Genomic DNA, 23,219 nt, shown 5'->3' on the forward strand with positions numbered 1-23,219 from the left:
TCAGTTATGGGGATACCAAACTGATTGAGCTCAAGAGAAATGTATTTCTTGCCACGTTTTGGTGTTCAGGCTCTCTAGCAAAGATTTTCTACGAATCCAGAGCCTCTGAACTGTGCAAGAGGTTTAGATCAGGTGATAACAGTTAATTGTCACCAGATTAATTTTGCACATGCCTTAAATTTATACTGGGGATGGCCAAATAACACAGAGTTTAACTAATAACTGAAGTTTAAGTTGAGTACACAAGTCAAATAGCAAACTTGGCAAAGTTGCCGTGCTTCCAAGCTCTACTCTGTCCTCTTTGGTGAATACCAAAGGGAAGAAAGAACAATTATTTTGCTCAAGCACACATCCTGTGATGTAAGCTATGGTCTTCTGAACAATTTGACCCTTTTAAAACATTGTTAAGAGTGTAATGAATGCCCACTGTAAATAATGCACATTGCCCTCAGCATTACCTGGTTGAGAGTAATTTATCCCAATCCAAGAAAGAGCTTTTTCCAACATCAGTGCTCTGCCCACACGGCACTGGCACTGGAGGGAGGGGGTGGGCAGGACCCACCTTCAACAGCACACACCTGGGGAGAGCCTCCAATATTAAAGGCAGTGCTTGGCACTCCTTGGGCATGTCTTATTACTGTGTTGTTCCAAGGGTATTGTTTGGTGGGTGGTGGGAGCTGTCTTGAGTCATGTTCCCTGTTCCTGTGGACATCTTGGATCAGCTTTTGTCAGTCATGGCCCCATGATGGGACTCAGTGCACAGCTGGACTGGCACTTCCCTGCAGGCTGAAGGGCTCTTGGCCAGCCCTGCTGTGGCTCCCATGTGCTGCCATGTGCTAATTGGCACTGCTGAGAATCTGGCCCTTCACTTAAGGCATGAGCTGCTGAGCTTGTGAATAAGTAATTATGGGAAGAAGAGACTTCTAAAAAGTTGCTTTGAAAATGTATTCCAAATCCTGTCTTTTTCCAATAACAAACACTGTTAGGGGGCATTCAGGGAGACCTTCCAATATTTCGCTCAACACGTAGAGGAAGGGACTTCACAGCAAAATATTTTTTTGTATAAATCAAGAGAGACAGCTCTTTAAACCCAATGAGAAAAGTATTTCTTAATCCAGACTCTCCTTTCCCTCCCCCTTCCGTTCTCAGAGCTGATCTGAAGTTTGATTTCTAAAATGATAGAAATGAGAAAAGGAAACAGCAAAGCACATTTGACAGCTGTGGCATCATTTTGAGTCCCACAGCAGAGGCCAAGCAGGCTGGTCTTTGTGCACACAGATTTCTGTGCCTGCTACACAGATCTCTCTGCAGGACCAGGACTGCATTAAAAAAAAAAAAAAAGAGAAAAAAGAAAAGAAAGGGAATTACTTCCACAGCAATTTGCATGAAGCCCTCGTTAGATCAAAGTCTTCCTCAGCTTCAGAGCTGTCTGTTCCTCCCCCGCTCACTCTCAGAAATGGAGAAACTGTATTCCCCTACCAACCCGTGCAACATAATTGAGATGTTGATCCTATACATGTCCCAGCATTCAAACAACATTCAAACAACAAACCTTCAGGACAGCCAATTAGTAGGCAGCCTACAAATGCTTATGGGCTGAGATAATGTGGAAAGGGGCCCCATGCTGTCAAACAGATTTACTTTAAAATTCGATGTCTCTTTCCAGAGAGAAAATAACATACTTGGTGCTCTGAGAAGAGCTATTTTGACTTTTTTTCTCATGTTCTCTGCCCTGCTCTGCAATCTATTTTTTGGGGTTTTTCTCCATTTCTTTTCTGTTTAGGGAGGGAAGATCCCCATTCGATGGACAGCGCCTGAAGCGATTGCCTTCCGCAAATTCACATCTGCCAGCGACGTCTGGAGCTACGGCATTGTGATGTGGGAGGTGATGTCCTACGGCGAGAGGCCTTACTGGGAAATGACAAACCAAGACGTAAGCACGTGCCAGAGCTGCTGTGTGATGGGACTTTGAGGGCTCAGCACTCATTCTGCTATCAGAGAGGCAGAATGGGGACTAGAGGAAGAGAGCTGCTGTAAAAATGGCTTTGCTCCCCCATGCCAGACAGAAATGATCCTTCCCTTTGATGCTCTTTTTTTTTCAGCAACCCAGAACAGGCTGTGCTCAGAGGGAAATGTGTCTGCACAGAGGCAAGCCTGCTTCCCCCAGCAGACCGCTGGAGCTTCACTAATGCTGTTAGAGCTGGAGCCTGTCCCTCCTCTGCTTAATGACAAAGGCCTGCCAGGGGATAGATGCTGATAAACCGGCTGCATTTCAGTTGTGTGTTCAAACCCCTGCTGCCACGTAAAGCAGAAACTCAAGAGAGTCGTGGTGAGGGCTTTGTTTCCCAGCAGAAAAGCTGGGTGATTTGATCTAGTGACAGCAGTCCACAGAGCTACACCTTGGTTGTTCTTGCATTGCTAATCTCAGAAGAACAGTTTTGCTCCAGTTGTGAACATTCTTGTAAGTTTGTGCTTGCCCAAGCTCTCATTTATTTGTATAGTACCCTTTAAGTTGTGTCCCCTTGAGTCTCTGACCTTGAGGCCACCCTCTGAAGCATCTCCAAACAGTGAGATGCCTGGGAATACTCTCTCCCACCTGTCTGCAGTTCAGTCCCAGCCTGGGTAAGGATCTTTTGATCCTACTGCAGGGCTGCATTCTACCCTGAGCTCACCATCAATATCTATCCTTCTCTAAGGCTAAAAAAATTTAAGCCTGGTGTAGACAGATTTGCTAGGTCCCTCCTTCCTCTTCACATCTCTAAGAACTATGATTTGCAAAGGTGTCTGAGAATGCCAGCTAGTCATGAGGTCAGATTCACCAACAGGGCATGTGGGGCAGCCCTGCTACCTGTGGAGATCCTACTGCTGGATGGGTTTCCTCTGGTCACAATACTTGGTGTGTCCTCCTTTCTGCTTTTTTGAGCAGTGTTCCTATTCCAGCAATTTTCTTCCATTTCACTGGCAGCAAGGGCTCTGGCTGAGCATTCTGCTCTTCCTGAGTTTTGTTAGCAGCCTTTGCCATCAGTGGATGTTACTACCTGTCACGCTGAGCTGCTGTCTCATCTCACTTTGAGTCCAGGCGTGGAAACGACTGGTACCTTTGAGATGGTCACGCCATGCTTCTTGCCAGGGACCTGAAGGCACTGTTTGGCATGAATGCCCCACTGCTCCTGCATTGCTGAGGCTGTCACATTTGCAGGAAGTTCAGTAAAGCAGCATGTACCTACACAGGGATTTATCTTAATCAAATACAGGGACTTGCTTTCATAGTCTGTGCAGAGAATGCAGCTGCTGGGAGCCAGGCTTTTTCGTTCACTCTGAGCACTGTAACTATCTTTAATGCTGATGTACTGGCATAGCACAGATGTTGTTCAGTAAATGCCAGGCTAAGATTGAGGCTGGTGCCAGTGAGGTAATGGTCTGTGGCCAGGGGAGTCCCTTGTCTGAATCACAACACTATCAGCGTACACACTTCACAGAACTGTTCCAAAAGGCCCAAATGCCTCCACATTCTGTGGGGCACAGGCTTACCTGGAGTGAAAGCAGAAAACAAAGAACTACTGAGATGTTTATGAGCACCAGTTCCTGCTTAGGCTTTGCTTGTGTAACCTCTCTGTTACTTGCCTCTGCCCTTTGTGCAGATGGTAAGTGTCTGGATGGTGTTGGCATAGGAACTTAATTCAGTGCTGTGGCATATTTCTCATGCAATTCTTCCTCCTTCAGCTCCTGAAGGCCTCCTCTTCTTTCCTCCTCTGCTTGTATTGACAGAAGAGTCAGTGGTATTAGATACAGCACTGGCTTTTGTGCAGAGAAAAAAGGGGTCACATAAATTTTGGACTCTGTTGCACAAGAGCTTCTTGTTGTATGGCTTGTAATTAAAGCACATCATTTTCAAGCACAGCTGATGATGAGCAAAATTATTCTCACCCTGTTACAGATGGCTTGCTTTAAAGGAGGTGAAGTGCAATAGGGCAGAAAAGGTTTTAAGGCTACAAATCACATTTTAAAGTACTGCTGGTTTCTGGATGGCCCTCTAAAATATGCTTTGGCTTGACCACAAGATAAGGCTTTGATGCAGGAATTATTGAGAGGAATATTGTGGCCCGTGTTGCACAGGTTGATAAGCTAAATAATCACGGTGGTTGATTTTTAGTGTTCAGACTGGTGAATCTGTGGAAACATCACTGAGTGGTGCTTTGGTTTACTGGAATGGACTATCCCAAACTGTCCTCTCCTAAACATGCAGTTCAGTCACCCCCATCCATAACTGAATAGTGCTCATGCAGAAGAGGAAGAGAGACAAAAGTGCCTCCTTGGTGCAAATTCTAAGCCTTCAAGTCTTAAAAAGCAGTGCACACCACTGAATGGAGCAGCAAATGTCCCATTTTCTTATTTTGTAATCACTGTGGTGGCTGCAAGTGACTTAGTCTTCATTGTTTCAGGTTTTTTTTTGCTCCTCTTACTGCTAGATGCCTGAAGGCACCTTCAGATGCAAGAGTGTATTTCAGCATCCTAGCTTCTTGCAGTATTTTGATACCATTTACATTTTATCACCAGGACGGATGACATCCTGTAAATTGAGTTAACGCTATTGATTGTGATGTTACTGCCAGGAATATCCAGCACATATAACCCCACTGCAGATATAGTTCAGATATTCTGATCTGGTGCCAGATGGTCTGCTCCCTGTCTTGCTACTATTTTCTTTCTGCTACAGTTGGAGGGTGACCCATTATTGTTATAAATACAGACGTGGACACAGCAAATAACATTCTCATGGCTGTGCCACACTGAAGCTTTTTCTTTATAGGGCAGCTGCAAATTTGGTATCAGAGACCAGCTGAAAAGCATGGTGTGAAGAACAGAGAGTATAAATAGCACAGTGTGGTGGAGCTGGTGGCAACAGCCAGGCCATAGAAGAGATTGCCTACCACATGCAGGTTGGGTGGAGAGTGGTGCAACTGCTCCACTGAAAGATGAAATCTCAGATGGGCACAAAAGGGCTGCCTGCACATGTTGTGGCCCAGATCTTCTGGTGTGCTTTTTACCCTTGGAGGAGATGGTGAAGACTCACCTAACTGCTTCTCTGCTATGTACATCCTCAGAGAGTTTGAGGTTCCCACTACTGCTGCTCAGTCAGCCTGGCTCATTCCTGCAACTCTTACACTTAACAAAGCTCTGTGATGGAGAACAATTTAAAAACAATCCATGCAGTCCTGAATTTTGAAGCCTTCTGAAGTGCAGTGCTAGCCTGTCACAGCTCATCCTGTACTACTCATCTAGCCACTAAAGACCAAGACAACAACTTCCATGCTAATCACAGAGCCTTCTTTTTCAACACAGGACGTTTTCAAATTGTGAAATGAATGAATGAATGACAGTTAAGGTAATCTTTGGAGTGGACAGTGAAGCACATGTGGTTTTCATGTGGTCATAGCAAATATCTGCTTCCAGCTTCTTTTCATCAAGGAATCTTGGGAGTGGGGGGTGTGAAGATGGGCTGCCATGACTCCCTTGGCACAGACACAGAGTCTTGTGGCTTGAAACACGAGCTGCATTCTCCTGAAAATTGTAATGGTTCACAATGGGGACTGCTGGGCTTAAAGCCCTGCCACAGATCTGCCCCAAACTGGGGAAAACAAGTTGCCTTCTTCAATTCTGCCCTCATTTATTCATTTCTGCCTTTCAAGAGGACAGGCAGCACACATGCATATCACTTGTTTTAGATACAAAACTATAGATGGTTTGTATTTGAAATCAGTGCAACAACTCTGCTGGTTTTAATTTACATACTCTTGGGCTGACATTTTAAATTCCTGGCAGAAATGTGGCCACACTAAGAAACTACTAGACCCAGACAGTATTGAATGATATATGAGATGGTTGTTCTGCCTCTGCCTTGAATCCATCCATCAATTAGCATTCAAAGTCTCTTTTGAAATACAGTCAGACTTTTATTACTGTAATACAAATTTGTGGTCTAGCACATGCCTTTTCATTTAAAAAGAAGCCAACATCTGAATAAACAAAATCACTGCACTCCAAGAAGATGCCAGAAAGCCCTGTAGGCTCTTTTTCATGGATTTAGCATAGGCTCCAGCAGTTTCCTGGTATATAACATAGAGACCACAACTGAGCTTTGAACAAGTGCAACCAGGCAATCTGGCCCCCTGGTTGCAGCAGTGTCTTGGCTATCTAGGTTCATTTTACAATGACTAAAAATAAAGTTATTCAACTCATCCCATAGAAAAGATGAAAGATAGAGGGGCTTACTGAGTTTGCCTCTCGTGTGCAGAGTTGGGGGTGGCAGGATTTTTTGTGAGCATATTGCTGATCCCAAAGTTCTACATTAAAGTCAGTTTGCATTTGGGAAAAAGATGAGGGGAAGAAAAGCCTTGCGTTTTGTGTCCTGTAGGTGATTAAAGCCGTGGAGGAAGGCTATCGCCTGCCAAGTCCCATGGACTGCCCTGCTGCTCTCTACCAACTAATGCTCGACTGCTGGCAGAAAGACCGCAACAGCAGGCCCAAGTTTGACGAAATTGTCAGCATGTTGGACAAGCTCATCCGTAACCCCAGCAGCTTGAAGACGTTGGTTAATGCATCAAGCAGGTACAGACTCAGCCCAGAGCCATTTCTCAGAGCAAGCTCCTTGTCTGAATACCCACCCCTAGGGTTGGATTCCCTCTGATTATTTAGCCTGAGTGTGTTCTTGGGGGAATTTTCCTTCAGCTTTGTTATGTCCAGGGGAGTTGACTCATATCAACTTTTTCTGTTGCAGTTGGCAGCCAAGTGAGCAATTCACTCACTCCAAATGCAGTGCTGCTACCACAAAGAAAATTACCGTGGTCTGTCTTTCAGAAACAGGAGTTTCAGCAGTACTTTGTCTGTGACAAAACTACCTGTGCTCTACTGCAAGGTTAGAGAAGGCAAGACTTGAGTGCATGAGTAAATACTGCTAGATAGTAAATCCTGCTCCAATTTTCTGCCTGTTGACTTTATCTTGGTAATACAAATGAAGAGTGTCTCTTGGGGAAACTCTTAGGGTGTGCAAAGCTTATGGATGTCCAGGTACATCCTTCCACAGCTATTCCCAGACATGCTAGCCACCACTACAAGTCGTGAGAGTCGTGGCAATTGCAAGAGGAGGTCTCTGGTTACCAAAGTACTGTACACAAACCCTTTGTTAAAACCACATTAAGTGAATAGAACAGCCAGTTTGTATTTAAACATGAATCTGAATAGCTACACAGCTACAAGTAAGGTAAACACAATCAAGAAATAAAGCTGCACCTGGGGAGAAAGAGCTAAATAGTCTTGGAGAGGCTTTTTCTATTTTCACTGTAAGCACACATTTACTTCTGAGCCATCAGTGTTGCTAATCACACAGTCCCTTGCAAGGTCATAAAGAAGGTGGTTTTCTATATATATATATGTATGTATGTATATGTGTATGTATATGTATATGTATGTGTATGTGTATATGTATATGTATATGTATATGTATATGTATATGTATATGTATATTATTGCTGTTTCACTGATGGCAGTGGAGTTCCCCAGATTAACCATGGAAAAGGCCCTTCAAAAAAGTTTATCCTCAGAGGAGGGACAAAAAAAGATATGTTGTTTTCTTTAAACAGGAATGAGGGAGATAAGATTAGGTTAGACTGGTGGTATGGGCCAAAACAGATGTACTGCTGTGAGCTTATAGTCATTTGTCCCCACACCTTCCAAGTGAGCCTTGCACAGCTGCATGTGGTACATCTCACCTGCTGCAATTGGGCATCCCTCTGGTGGCATGTCCCTGTGCATGGCATTTTGTGCACTGAAAGAGAAGAACCTGAAATTTCTGCTAATTTTTAAATACAAGCTAGATCTGGTTCCTCAGGCTATTTTGCATGTACCATTTACCATCTGAAGAAGAAATTATTCTTATTAGCAATTAGATGTAACGTCAGTGCCAGCAAACCTGCAGGAAAAGGTTTATGACAGCATAAAATATGAGAGGTTTCTCTTTTATTTTCAACTCAGAATAGTTATTTTCCAGGCTTGTTACATGGTGTTTCCTGCACTCTTTTATACCAAACTGTTATGCCAGACGAGGAAAATAGGCAGGAAACCATTTCCTTGAGCTGCTAAGCACTTTGCTGATGTTTTATTCTGTGAATGGGTCCATACAATTCCAAACCTCTCCTTTTCAGAGCTGCTGTGGATATTTTTGATATGGATGAAGTAGCCTGAACAGTCAGGCTTTGGGGCTGTGTTTCTATTGTCATAGATTGCTGTGCCCAGACCATAGTAATTCCAAATGAATCATAATTTCAATATAGAGCAGCTGTAAAGGATTTTTTTTAATATATGTAATGTGTTCTTTATGGAAATTCTCATTAATGCAAATAAGGGAGGAAGTCACTCTCTACATTACAGCGTGTGCTATGATATCACTAGGTACCTCCTGACATTAGTGATGAAAATCCACTTATCATTATGATTACTTAGGAGTTTTGAATTTCTCATGTGTATAAAATGTTATGGGAAGCCATTATGTTCTTGGTACTGCAAGTATTCACACTTTATTAGACCCTTCAGCATTGCTATTAAATAAACAAATAATACTAATGTGCTCATAAAATATATGAAGATTCCTGAAGTGCTATAATAATATAATATCCCAGCTCTCCTTCCAGTTGAAAGTCTTTTAAGTGTAATAGCCACCATCAGAGGCTGACCTGGAAAATGTTTTTTTTTTTTTTTTACCTGTGGGTAAAAATCTTTACGCAGGGCTTGTGTTAGCTGTATGTCCCATTTTACAAAGCAGGGAACAGATTTGGTTTCTTTCCTGGCTGACCTTGGACAAGCCCTCTTTGCTCTCTGCACATCATTAGTGGGGTGGTGGACCCTGCTTGTGCCAGGTACTGTATCAGTGCTCCAGCTGTGGTGAAGGGTTATTATTTGCCTGAATTGCTTCTTTCGTGCGTGGCATAGCTGAGCAGGGAGCAGTTGCCGTGGCAGGCTCTGGAGTGAGGCTGTGGGAGCAGGAGTGTGCCTCTGCAGGGCTGGAGCATGGCTGGAGCATTGCTGCTCTCTGCAGGCTCGTTGGATGCGTTTGGCATCTGAAAACCCCCCTCCCCTGACTCTGCAGGAGCAGCCCCTGGACTGTTTAATGCTCCCTGGACTGTTAACAGCTGCCTGCCACTGATGGCCGCTGCTGGGAAATGTAATTTGGGTTTCAGCTTCCAGGCTCTGCGCTGTCTTAAGTTAATTATGAGCTTTAAAGGTGGAGGAACAGAGCAAAGCAGGAGTCATCAAAGCGAAGACTTTGAATTAGGAATGACTGAGGGAGCCTACTTGTGGCCAAGAGGTAACTGGGATGGATGCCACTCCTCTCCTCCTCTTTCTGCGTGTGGTGAGGACTGGAAATGGCAGGAGCTAACTCAAGAATGGGTGAGGTTGCAGGTGAAGTGCTGTGTTTGCTATATTGCGTATCAAGCCTGCTAGGAGGATTTAGGCTGCAGAAATCACTGAAAATGGAACAAAAGACTCATCTTTACCATAAAAAAATGCAAGCAACTTGAGTCATGTTATGTATATCTCAATACTGATTCTGTTTGCTTCTTTGTTTTTGCTTACCTTTAGAGTGTCGAATCTGTTGGTAGAGCACAGTCCAGTTGGGAGTGGTGCCTACAGGTCCGTGGGTGAGTGGCTGGAAGCCATCAAAATGGGCCGATACACAGAGATCTTCATGGAGAATGGATACAGTTCAATGGATGCAGTGGCTCAGGTGACCCTAGAGTGAGTAGTGTCCAGATCATTTTCACCTCATTTCTTGGAATTGCAAGGGGAGGAGGGAGGAGAAAGACAAACCATTCAGAAATATGAAAGGATGAGGCTGCAGAAAGGAAAAACGTTATCCTGTGTTTGCAGCCAGCAGTTTCCCTTGCAGCATCTCTATTGATAACAAGTGCAGGCAAGACTAAAATTTACAGTCACTACATTGACAGCCAGTATTTTGTCTCCTTTACTCACAGAAATTAATGCATGAGTTTCTGTAATTGCCAGGCCACCCTCTTGACACAATAGCAGTTGATTATTTGGGGTTACGAACAAAATAAACCCTCTACCCTACTAGTAAATGTATAGGTCCCTGCTGAGACATCCTGGCTTCACAGCAGATGAGCTGGTTTCACGGCTGATTTGGATATAACCAAGTGAACAGCGAAGCCCAGTAAGGTGTGGAAATGGTATTCTGCATAAACAGAAATAGGTAAGAGCTGATGCCAGTGCAAGAGCATCAGCAACCCACAGCTCTAGAGGACAGGCTTCCTGAACGAGACCCTTTCTTCTGAATGTGCCCGTGGTTTTTGCACGTGGGTGTGACAGCAGTTGAGGCAACAGACTTCAAATGACTTGGTAAATGCCTCAGGGCTGCTAATTTGCTATGCTCCACCTTTAATTGCCTGCCTTGCTTGTGTAATTGTGTCAGTACTTTCCTGCTGCTGCCTGCGCTGTCTCGAACTCCCCTCAAAGTCTGCCTTTCTAGCTGGGTTCATTCGAGCTTAGTTTACTGCAGGCATTAAGGCAGAATGGGAAGAATTGTGCTCTGCTGCTTTGGAGAAGGTTGTTCTCCTCTGACCACATGCAGATTGCCACTGCACATACAGAATTGCTTCTGAGAATTAAGAATAAACCAAGAAGAATCCCCCTACCCCACAGAGCTGCAGCATTTCCTCCTGTCTGCCACAGTGCTTGCTGTGGAGCTCACTGTAGAGCATAGGAGTGTGATGCAGGTCGGTGACATCTCCATGGAGGTCAGTTTTCCATTACATACATGGAGGGAGTGCAGGAGCGTATCTGCTCTCACTCTGATTTTATTTGCTCCACTCACACCATCAATATTTGCCCCTTACACCTGGACTCATCCAGTCTTTTTTCAGCCATTCACATTAAAACCCTGAGCTAGGGATGAAGTCCTCTCCAGCAACTGTCTGGGCAATCAGGGTGCATGGATTCTTACCTAGATCCTCTTTTCAGCTCCTGAGACCCCTACATGTTGTTCCCCAGCCTTGTCCTGCAATTATGTGTCATGTTACTTGGGCTTTTGAGGACTCCACAGTTCAGACTGATAACCTACAAATATTGATTAAGGAAGGAGGCATCCATCCCCAGGCTGGTCAGAATCCACATAGCAGAAAATAGCTAGCCGCAGGCTGAGTGGGAAGAATGGGGATAAGATGAAGCAGTTATTTATGAGAAAAGGAAAACATTGGAGCATTCCCCTCCACAGTACCACCCAATCTGATAACCAGAGCAGCTTCTGGTAGAAAATGCAGGTTGTCTAAAATCCATCACAGATTTATTGCTGTTTGGCTTAATTATTAATATCAAAGAAGAAAATTAGGCTTCTAGCTTGTTTCTCTTCAGAATTTTTTGCAGTTTCAAGAGCTCTACATGAAATGCTCACAAGTAAAATGCTTTTGTTTGGATCACAGAAACTGTTAACTTGAAACCCAAATTAGTGGATGTTTTCAACAGCAAATTAGAAGTTTACTTACTTGTATAACTTTAAACAATCTTACTATCCCTCCTACACTGTCTTAGCATCCCATGCTACTGACAAAAGTATTCCTAACCTCCAAATTCCCAAAGTGCAACATTTCAGATTATGAAGTAAGAGCCTTAATTTAACTTTAAAATTTAACTATTTCCCTGTGTTTACTCTTTAGTATTCCAGAAATTTCAAAAATGTCCTCCAAAATATTTCCAGGTGCTGCAAAAACTGCTTTACGATGTTTTTTCTGATTGGTAATTAGAGACCCATTACCTGCACAGCTCTAGCCAGAAAGGCAAGCTGGTTGAAAGTCTTTAAATTTATAGCTGCCAGAGATGCTCTGACTCTCACCAGCTGCAAACCTCCTTGAAGGCCCTCTCACCAAGTCCCAGGATGTCCTCTATGGCATAAATGTCATCCTGCAGGTCCCAGTGGAGACAACATGTCTGAGCTGCTCAGCTTCAGCTTTCTTCTGGGCTTTTAGAACAGCAGAGCAGTGCAAAGGAGCTGATGCCTGGCAGCCTAGAGGAGCTTTTGGGTTTGGTTTTTGGTTTTTTTTTTTTTATTTGGAAAGAGGCATTTCATAGATCCATCTTCCATTCCAGTTGAAGCTGAAAAAAAGGTTGAAACCTATTCCAGGTAGCTATCCATGTCAGCAAATGAATTCCCCCTCCCCACCCCAGCTGCCTGTGGACACAGGTTCTTGCAGAGATGCCTGCTTGGTTCTTTTCTGTCAGTCCACACACCTTTGCATTGCAGAGGTGGCTTGGCAAAAAGGCTTGACCCCACTCAGGTCTATTTTTGGAAAATCTGTGGAAGATTAATCAAAAGGCCAAGTACTCATCCAAATCAAAACTTCTCTCATTCCTCTCAGAAACAGTAAAAAAAGAAAAAAACAGCAGATTCTCAGCTGTTGAAAAAAGAGAAACCATTATAGCAGCTTAAGAGGAAAAGTGTTGTGTATTGAAGTCCTGAATTCAGTCTGATGTAAACTGGCAGACTGCCCTTAAAAAACAAAGTAAGGGAGAAAAATGGCTCCTGGTGGGCTCAGCTGAGACTCTCATGGGTTCTCCAGAAAATAAATACCAGAGCAAGCAAAGTTCTTTAAAGGTTGATATACTGAGAGGGGTTGGTTTTCTGGAGGTTTTCATGGGGGTTTTTTCCTCCCTGTAAAAGAGAGCAACAAAACATTTTGTATACTCTACAAAGGTGAATTCAGGTTAAATGTTCCTTGTCATTTTTCACAGAGGCAACTGTTCTGTATATTTGAGAGCTGGGACTTGGGGGGATTGGGTGAAAAGATGATCTGAACATCTGAAAGTAGCTTGCTTCCCCAAATGACATCAGTAAAACAGTCTTTTCAATTTAAGAGGTTGCCTTCAAATACAATCCAAAATTATCTTTACCAAATTCAAACTGTGCAGGAGACAGATGTAGAAATTAGGTGGATAACTGCTGCCAGAAAAAGCAGGACAAAAACATATGATAAATGTAAAGAATTTCTAAAATCTACTGAAAAAAAAAAAACCTACTAGTGCTGTAGGAGGAGTTGGCCATAACACTGACAGGACTGGTAATTTTGGATGCCCAGCTGTGGCTTCTTTACAGGACCTGGTTGAGATAGTTGATGTTCAGCATTTTTTTTTTTTTTAAACCTCCCTCCCCTGCATGAAAAGCAAAATCTTGATTACCATTCTGATTCTTTCAAACTGATGGCTTGATGCATTTATTCCAGAAAAGAGTAGCATTAGTGACAAATTTCTGGAAGAAAAAGATTAAAAATCTAAGATCAATGGATATCACCCCAAGTCCTAAGCTCTGCGTACTTAAGCAAAGACCTGAAAATGTATGTGTTCAAACAAAGAGTGATTTCTACATTTAGCTCTAATTCTTGCAAAGGGATGAATCACCTTGTGAAAAGTGGAGCCTCACCCTCCACCCTCTCTTTCCAACTGGATATCAGACTTGAAGGGAACCTTTCCAGTGGACCAGACCTGCTCTTTAAACTTGTGGACCACCTAGTGACTTTGAGTGTGTCTGGAGCTCTTTCAATCCACTGCAAGAATAACTTTACCAGGACAATACTCAAGAATAGATAGATCCATGACATGAGTTTCAGTCTGACCCTTGACTGGACCAATTACTAACCATGTGGACTACATATTTTCACCTTTTGAAAGATCTGTACTCACTGAATCTCAGGACACCCTGTTGTTTGTTATTAGATGAAGAGCTCTGAATATTTGTAATAATATGTGTTGTGTTGCTTTGCATTGTATATATTTTTCTTCTAAAATAAAATAAATTATTTATTAAAAGTTATACTGGATGAAGAACATTTAAGAGTTCACCTGCTCTAGATGCTTTTTCTTAACCTGAAATCTCAGTCCTGGGATTTTGATGCTGTGTCTGCTTCTGAACAAATTCTCATCTTGTAATCAACTAGAATGGGAATTATGGGTAAGAGCAGATGAACTCTTAAAACAAAAATTTTTAAGTCCTCATTTCACGCAAACGTCCCTAGCAAGCGGATTCCTCTCTCTTTAGCATCGTCTGAAGGTCTTTGAGGTTCTTCTTGTTTCCCCTCATTCAAACTGACAACTAACTCCATGAGTAGTCCCAGTCTGCATGGGCAGCTGTAGTTACACCATGTGCAGAAGAGTGGTGGGATCTGCCCTGGATGGGAGATGAAATGCAAAACACCTGTGGTAGGCTGACAGACGCTGACCACGGAGATCTTTCAGGACTGTGGCCCTTTTGCTTGCATGACTAAACCAGCTGGTGAGGGGGTTGTATTTTATGTGGCAATCCAGTCCTAGTCTACGCTGTGTTTGGCAAACTGGTCCATGGTGTATAAGTAGTTCTATTTGTAAATAAAATGTTTTAAATCTATTTCTTACAACATGGAGACTGTGAATTCAACCCTTGCTATTACACAGAAGGGGATACTGTGTTCTCAAGGCATGTTGCAGCTGGGCTTCCATTCAAGGCAGTGGTAAGAGAGCAGCATGCATGCAGCTGTGTACAGGCTGCTTGGGATGAGCTGACACCAATTTTCCCCTTTATTTTCTTGGCCTTTTGGTCAACTTAGGTACACCTTTCAATACCTTGTTGACAAGTGATTCAAATTCCTGCCTGCTTTAATTTCCAGCCCTATATGAATGAAAGAAGTGAAAAGATAAACTTCCTCCCTAAAATAAGAATAAAAGTTGTCTCATGCCTGGGGAGGCCAAGTATTTTGAAGCAGGGAGACCACGCAGCACATGGGTGCACGGATCTCCACTGCAGAGGCACGCACAAAACCCAGCACCAGGGGTCAGGTCACTTCCACAGCAAGGAGCAGCCTGGATCCTGATCGCAGGTGCCCGCAGGTCTCAGTTGTGCCTTTTCCTGCAGAGAACGCACATTTTTATTGTAAAGCCCCAGTGGATTTCTGCACACATCTCCTCTGCAGAGCTGAGCCCAGTGAAATTTCCATTTGGCTGCAGTAACATGAGCCAAGCAGCTCTGGACTGGAGCTTAAAGGCAGTTGTTTTCCAGGCACAGAAGTTGTTGGGGATTTTTTGTCCCCAAACCAGCTGGTTTGTGCACCCAATTCTGTTCAAAATTGTCTTCTGCCTTACACTGCTTTAAGTCCTTCAGCACTGGATGCATGGGAGCATGCAACGTGCTGTAAGTCATGCTTGACACATTGGAATTAAAGCTCCTATATTGTCTAGGCAGTTTTCGGAAAGTTTTGTTGTTGTCTTTGCTATGTGCAAGGTGGCTTTTGAATAAACCTGCTGATTTTTATACTTGGCAAGCATCTGGTTCAGGAGCTGTATCTTCTGGTTCATCTTTGCTCAGGTGCAAGACCCCACAGTAATGTTTTTCCCCTCTCTGAGGAGTCCCCCCATGCTTTTGGCTGGTGGCCTCACATTTGAAAGAATTTGATATTAAAAAAAAAAAAAAAAAGACTGGATCCCCTGGTGAGCAGTTAATGTATTGAAACCAGAAACTCTTTTTTCTTCTTTCTCTCTTGTAAATCAGTGAGACACTCCTCAAGGATATTGAGTTAAGGGGATACTATATGGGGGGAAAAAAGGGCTGTGTAGTGAACTGGGTGGGGGGTTTATTGGACTGATGGGGCTGTGTGTGGAAGGCCAAGACATGCATGCTCTTCTCTGAGTTTGAGGCTGCTTTTTTCCAGCATAACATGCAAGAGTGTCAGAAATTATACATCTGTGAAATATGTGGTACTGGATTTTCAAAAGAACTCAGCTTGCACTTTAGATACCCGGAAAAAGAAAAGCTGATTTTTCAAAAAGTGCCAGCAGAGCAGAACTCAGCAGGGGGAAGATTAATGTTGTCTCTTTTAAAAATCAGGTCCTAAACTGTGTTGGTTTTGGGGGTTGGTTTGTTTTTTGGTTTTTGGTTTTTTTTTTCTTTTTGATCTTTGGTGTGAACTTCCAACTGTGCTGTGTACATAAAATAAATTGCATGTAACAATAGCATTACTTCATTTTCCTTCATTATTAAGATGGCTTGCTGAACTAGTTTCACAATTCAGTGGAGGCAGAAATGAAAGCATGTCCCCCTGAGAAGGTAGACACCTTTTGCAGGTGCTGCAGCCTTTTCTCTGCCAGGTAAGGAGCACTGCTGATGTGTCTCATTGACCTCCTTTGCTCTGCGCCCCTTATGTTATAATTTCCCTTTGCATCATCAAGAAGCATTGCTGAAAAAGGGTACAATAATGAAATTATGTGTTTAGCCTGAAGCAAAAAACTTGGTATTTTCCAAATCAAAAGGCAGAAAACATGACAGTCCTTGGAGGAGTACAGATGTAGCTTTTGGCTTCAGGTAGTTTATGTGTTCATGTATTAGCCTTCACTCAAGACTGCTTTTTATTCAAAGCAGCGTTCATCTGTGTAATTTGTGGATGTGGATGGTTGGTTTTACTTGCACAGGAGTTTCTATCCAGAATGCAAAACTGCTGAGAGAGGCACACCTTCATGGGTAGCTCGTGTGAAAATGTTTTGGTGTTCCTCGCACACACTCTCCCACAGTCCAGCACACAGCCCTGCTGTGAACTGTAGGCCAGGTTTGCAGTAATGTCTCAGGTGGTGGTTGGGCTCCCAGGTGTTGCTGGGGATTTCCAGCCTTTGCATGAATGCGGCAGCATGGTTTCCAAAAAGGAGCTGCGTGTTCAAGGTCACATCTCAGTGGCTTTTGGTGGAGAACTCTCTCCTAAAAGACTTGCACACAGGGTGTCAGCAGCTTGGGGATTCACAAGTGTATCGCCAGGACCGTAAGGCACAACTTGGAAACATCCTTAATTCACTCCAGTTGGGAGGTAGAAAGTGAGGGACTGATACTTTTCTATCAGTGGAAGTCTTCAGACAAAACACCACATCTCTTATAGTCAACCTGCTTCTCTAACAGCTTCTGTGTTTTGGGCTGGAAACATACATGCAGCTGTCTTGATGTTTCTGCTGAGCTTTTATTCCTACAATTTCTTTGTTAACACTTTTCTACCCAGTAAGAAATCTCTGCAATTACACTCTGCCGTAACGGATGGCCTTATCTGGCTTAGAGGTGTCATTGATAACTCAAGGTCCTTCTGTGCTATCTCCAGGTGATTATTTGTCCCACTCCAGTCTTTGGATGGGATAATTCTATACCCTGGAGGTGTCTCTTAATGCCATTCACGTGAATCACGTGAAAGTGATTACCTTCATCTATACACCTGAATTTTGGAGGGTGGAGTCGATGACAAACAATGTTTTCTCCTGGTCCTGCATTTTACATTAACTGTTTTATTTTACACCTTTTCTGTAGTGGTAGCCCAGTAGGCAGAATCAACACAAATGCCCTCGGCATCTAGAATTTACCTCTTCAAAGCAAAACCAAATGTGGGTTTATGGGAAGATTTGCAAAGACCCAACGGGAGCTGCTTTGCTAATTCTTGTTGACTTTAAGGAGTCATCAGGATGGTGGCCGTTCTCGAGGCTTTTGCCATTTGTGTTTCTTTGGCTTTCCCTCATCTGAAGAGGAAGAAAGCACGGATTGACCTCACTCCTCACTGCTCATATCCAAGATCAAATACCAGCCTCTCCCATGAGAAGAGGAAACAGCAACATGGCTTTCTTACATGGCTTTTCTCTTGGAAATAGGACTTTTCATGCCTAGCAGAAACCTTGGCCAAAGATGATGCTGACACTTTGCTGTCTGGCCTTTCTCCTTGGCCAGTGAGGTGATCTCATTCAAATCACACCACCTCTCTGAGGTGCTGTCAGCCATAAAAAAAAAAAAAAAAAAAAAGGAAAAATTTACAAATGGGGAAAATAAAACCTGCAAACTAAACTTGGCTCTGGGAGCTGCCAGTGATAACAGGTAGGCGCTGGCAGCAGCAGCAGCGCATGCGGCGCGTGGTGTGCGCGGCGACGTGTGCCTAAGAGGTCCATGGAACCAACGTCTGCTTTCTCCCACAGGGATTTGAGACGTCTGGGAGTGACACTTGTTGGTCACCAGAAGAAGATAATGAACAGCCTTCAAGAGATGAAAGTCCAGTTGGTGAATGGGATGGTGCCGTTGTAACACGGTTTTTAAAGTTGCTTCCTCAAGTGGGTCGGTCCTGCACTTTGTACTCTAGCCCTGAGATTTATTTTGACTAAAAAAACCCAAGAAAAGATAAAAAGGGAAATTCAGTGGTTTCTATAACTGAAGGAAATTGGCCTCTGCTGCAGCATTTCTAAAGCAGTGTTTGAGTAAAGTTTTGCTTTTCTTCCTATTTGTGTCCTCATTTTCATGAAGTCAATGTAAGATGCATGGAACGTGGAAACGAATCTGCTGTACATGAGGTTAACCAGTCTGTTAAACTTCAGCGGTGATGACAAGCCTTCTACCACGTGTTGTCTGTACATGGGAGGTACATATATATATATATAGCACCTTTATATACTGAATTACAGCAGCACATGGTAATGCTTCCAAGGACTGACTTGAATGGCAGATTTTTGTGGCCATTCATGGACTCCAAATAGCTGCAGTTTGCTGAAGTATAACTTCGAGTCTTACTTGTCTACAGAAGTGTATTGAAGAGCAATATGATTAGATTATTTCTCGATAGATATTTTGTTTTGTAAATTTAAAGAAAAGAGAAAAAAATGCTGTTACACAGCATTAAGTTATAGAGAAGACTAGCATATAAACATGTTGCTTGCTCCATGGCAAATACAATACAGGGTGTATATTTTGTTTTCCTCCTTCTGTGTTACCAAGTTCTTTTTCTTTGCTCATTGGGGAGGATAATACATGTTGAAGATGTATATACTGTACAGTTTGCTACGCATCAGGTACAAGATTGGAGCTCTATCCTTGGTTTGTTCCTTCTTTCCTCCCTCTTTTACTTAGTCTCCCTTTTGTGTTACCCCTATGCTTTGTATGTTTGCTGCAGTTTGGTTTGATCAATACATAAAGTCTTCAGGAGTTTTGATTATGTGTATAAGGTAGAAGGAAGTTGCTTAAATAAAAGATGTTGCCCTCCTCTTCCTTTACACCATGGGTTGAGGACATCCAGAAGAAGAAGTAAAACATCTGGTTCTTGATGGCCTCCAGCAACAACGTGGCATTGATTTTTCTGTGTCCTGGCCAAAAATGGCATGGGATTGCCTCTGCACAGGTGCTTTAGCCCAGTAGCCAACACGCAGTGCAGCCATCATCTCTGTTCCTGGAGCCCAGGAGAGAAAGCACAAGATGGTTTTAGCTGGAAGGAAGGAATTTTGTTGTTCCTTTTCTGATGATGTAGGTTAAGCCCTGGGGCACAGTGTAGAAATGAGCCTGTGACCATCCAGTGTGGAGATGTTGTAGTATTTCCTCCACAGTGGTGGGAGTGGGATTATTTTTGGAACTGTACTGTCCCAAGATGTCTCTCAGCAATCTAGGTTTGTTGTGGACCTGGCCACTTTGTGACACAGAGCACAGAGGGGAGGGAAGGGAAGAGAAGAGAAGAGTAGCCCAACATGGTCACAGAGGTGGCATCCTGAGGACAAGGAGATGCCATTTGTCTGGGGCTGGTGCAGCTCAGATCAGGATTTGGTTGTAGCTTGGCTCAGTGTATCCATTAAAACCCATGGCTAGTATTTTCAGAGGGACCTGAGGGCAACCCAATCCCCTGGGAATCACACCATTATTTTGGGGTTGTCCTCCTCTTTTTATTGTAGATAGGATTAAACAGCACAGTTAATTTGGTATTCATAGGTTGGGCTTTTATTTTGTGAAGACTTTGATGAGGATTTTTAAGCAGCTCAGTGGATTGGAAGGGTTTGTTGTTTCTGTAAATGTATTGCTTCCTTAGAGTTTGCATAGCATCTTGTGGCATCCTTCCTTAGCAATAACATCAATATATGGAGTTTCTATAGCTCCCTCTGTCCCCAGTGCTGCAGAGCCAAGCCCAATGAGCTCAGACAGCCAAAAGGAGGCCTGTGTCCTTCATGTCTTGCAGAAACAGGTGTTGCAAGACATCTGAAGCTGTTTCAAAATATTTCTTTCATTCCCCCCAGCCTTTGGATGAGATTTGATACACAGAATGTTTTTTTTTTTTAAAGAAGGGAAGCACCTAGGAGAAGAGATTGAGTGGTTTTTTTTTTTTTTTCCTTAGCAGCAGGGCTTTGTTGGCTTACAGCAGGGCTTCTTCAGGCAATATTTGCCTGTCCTGAAATGGCCCCCTCCACCTCTGCAAGCAACTGCTGAGTTCCTCAGGAATCAGGAAAAATAGAGGGAAAGGAGCCACAGCGAGGTCTAACAAATCTTGATAGTGTCATTTCTCATCCCATTGTTTCATTTTGGCAGCCACCAGACCACAAAAGAGGAAGAGGGTATCAAGACATAACAATTTCGGCACGGAAAAGAGATTTGTCATATAATAAATAAGATTATTAGAGCTGTCAGCAGAAGAGTCTTGAGATTATTTGTGCCTCCCTGTCTGCAACACTTGGGAAAATACATGTAGGAAGACAGAAACAACTCATTTCATCAGGAGGAATCGTTCATTTGCCTGCATCCATTGGTGGCACTGAGATGCTATGAACAAATATGTAGCATTTTCTGCCCATCTCCACTCATTCCTGTCCAGTTGGATCTGTGGGAGGAGTTGAACTTGGTCTTTTTTTTTTTTTTCCTGGCCTCTTAAAAGCAAAATCCTCTTTTCATCATTTGTATTGATGGAATACCTACCAGATGCTGGAGTAATGTTCAAAATGATAAACCAGTGGAAAACAAAACTGTTCTTTAGCCAGACTGCATTTGTAAATAGGGCACCTGTTCTCGCTTCCTCCAATAAATAAATAAATAACTTTTTCTATTTATTTCAAGAGCTGTTCTTGCTACAGATCTCTGTATAATAGACTTTGTCTTGGAGCATAAAAATTAAACGTTGTTTTAATGTGTAGGGTCCAAAGGTTACAGCTCCTGTGTCCATGAGCAAATTACAGAGACAATGGAGGTTTTCAATTCCCATCCAAGAACTGAAAGAACTTTGTTGTGTGTTGGGCATGATTATATGTTTTGGGGTGCAGCAGAAGAAGATGACAGCAACATTTGGCTGGTGATCCTCTTGGAAAGGGCTGTAGGTGGATTTCCTGCCCATGGTAAGTCCGAACACTTTGCTTTTCCAGCTCACTACTGCTGCAGCTGAGCCAAAGGATTCCGTTTTTTCCAGTATATTTTGCTGGTAATTGAGAGGGAGATATTTCAAAGGATTCAAAAGGTAGACAGGCTTTTTTTTTATTACAGTTTTTCATTTTGGGAGAAGGAAGTGTCCCCAAGAATGGCTTGTGTAGACTGACGCCCTTTCATTGTGTAGCTACCACTTGGAAAAACTACTTCAGCATTAAAAAGGAAGACTGATATAAAAGGGAGAAAAACTAGTTTAAAATTTTATCTATTCCTCTTATATGTTAATAGTGAGAAGAATAAAAAAATAAAGGTCATTTTTTTTTTTGTCTATTCAGTGTTGAATATAATGTAGAAAGTTCCAGTGCTCAAGAAATTGTGACTCCTGGACTGCTGTGGACTTGAAATTAGATGTTAAGGCAGATATTAAGTGTTAGTCTTAAGACTAACACTTAGTTGCCAATCCTTTATTGTAGTTCCTTAGAGCAGGTAGAGCAGGAGCTGGTGCATCCAGCGCTGCCAGAGCTGCAGCATCTATCTCAGCTCCTTGCATCAGTGTTTTAACTCATAGGAGACTGTAGCACTGCTGTATTTATTCCTCACTTTTCCCCCTCTTTGGATGCTCTCTGTGCATTTTGTTTGTGTACATGGGTTTTTTTTCTCGTGTAAGATGCGAAATTTTCTATTTTTTCATAAAAATAAAAACGTTTGACTAACAGCAACATCCAGTTGTGGATCACACATACACTTGACCCCTTGACTTTCCACGAAGCATCAGGATTTCCCCCCATGGAAAGCAAATAAATTCTCTGTGTTTTTTCTCTCCTAAATGCAGATTTGGTGCTACTCTTGTGGTCCCTGAGGGAAAGAGAAGCCTTTGGGATGAGTGAGAGATGTAGACCCACATGAGTGCATCTGCCCTTGTTACAGGCTGTTCCCACTTTTCTCTGTTTTGGGGGGAAAATATGCTTTTTTAGTGTAGTCTGTGGGCCAAAGGGTCTGTCAAAGCCCCAGATCAGTCCCTCACCACATATCCCTCAGAAATACCTTTTTTTTTTTTTTTTTTTTTTTTTTTTTTGTGATTTTTTTTTTTTCTTCCCAAGATGTGATTTTCTCTGAATTTTTCTGGGAGTGACCCCATCCAACCCATGATCCAACTGGAGTACCCACCACCACATGCCCTGCTCCATGGATTTGGGGTCAACCACATGCTGCAGAGGGGCACGGGCCAGCCTTAAAGAGAGGTGAGAAAAGCCATAGGTGGGAAAGGCCGAGGGCCAAGGGGGAAAAGACTGACCTGGAAACGTCTTAATGGAGGTGGTGATGGGCAGCCACCATCTTCTTGTCCACTGCTAGAGGACAAAGGGAAGGCATGCAGAGATGGATACTGAGTGTCCTGACATGACAGGAAGCTGTGGCAGATGAAGGGTAGTGGTACATTCACAAATTAGCCAGGAAAGTCATGATAGGCTGGGACAGCAGGGGAATTCTGCCTTATATATGAAAGGGAGCATAAGGTCAATTGGGTTAGCAAATTGAGGTTGTCAGCAGCTTGGATAAAATCTCCCTGAATTGACGTGCCAGTCCCCACTCAGTCTTCTCTTGTTCAGCTTGAGGTTGTCTGCTGCTGGACCACGATGGCGGCAGACGCTGCAAGGAATCAGAGGGGCTCTGAGGACAGAGGGAAGAACTGTTAATTTGCTCATATAGACAGCATCCTTGATAGCTTCATGGAGGCAGAGAGCCTGTTAAGGGGAAAATACAAACATGGGGAAACTTTAATTAAAGATCAGAGTTGGTGCAAACTCTTTCCACAATGTTCCATCTTAAGTGAGAACTAAAGAATTAGGCAATTTCCATGAGCCTTTGTGCTCAGATTGGCTTGGGACCAGCTCTTAAACAAATTTCAAATCACTATTTGCCTATTATTTTCCTCTGCTGGGCTCAGACTGAGAAAAGGCATTTGCACTTCATGGGCACCAGCTAGTGAATTTACCTGCACAGAAAGGTAAGGTGCTTC

General features: G+C 43.1%; 1 protein-coding gene across 11 annotated transcripts in view; it reads left to right on the top strand.

Moving 5' to 3' along the window:
• Window positions 1–21,921, top strand: part of EPHA5 (EPH receptor A5) — a 194,854-nt gene extending 172,933 nt beyond the window's left edge. For 5 of the 11 annotated variants that reach the window (XM_053940223.1, XM_053940225.1, XM_053940224.1 and 2 more), the window contains 4 exons: window positions 1,784–1,933; window positions 6,416–6,609; window positions 9,637–9,792; window positions 13,431–16,038. In XM_053940223.1, the coding sequence (XP_053796198.1) occupies window positions 1,784–1,933; window positions 6,416–6,609; window positions 9,637–9,792; window positions 13,431–13,647 (717 nt within the window). In that variant the 3' untranslated portion in view covers window positions 13,648–16,038. Of the gene's footprint in view, window positions 1–1,783; window positions 1,934–6,415; window positions 6,610–9,636; window positions 9,793–13,430; window positions 16,039–18,018 lie in introns of those variants that run through there. The other 6 variants (XM_053940226.1, XM_053940229.1, XM_053940232.1 and 3 more) reach the window with 2 other exon arrangements.
• Window positions 21,922–23,219: the final 1,298 nt, after the last annotated feature.

Source organism: Vidua chalybeata, chromosome 4 (assembly GCF_026979565.1).
Source record: "Vidua chalybeata isolate OUT-0048 chromosome 4, bVidCha1 merged haplotype, whole genome shotgun sequence".
NCBI classification, from domain to species: Eukaryota; Metazoa; Chordata; class Aves; order Passeriformes; family Viduidae; genus Vidua; species Vidua chalybeata.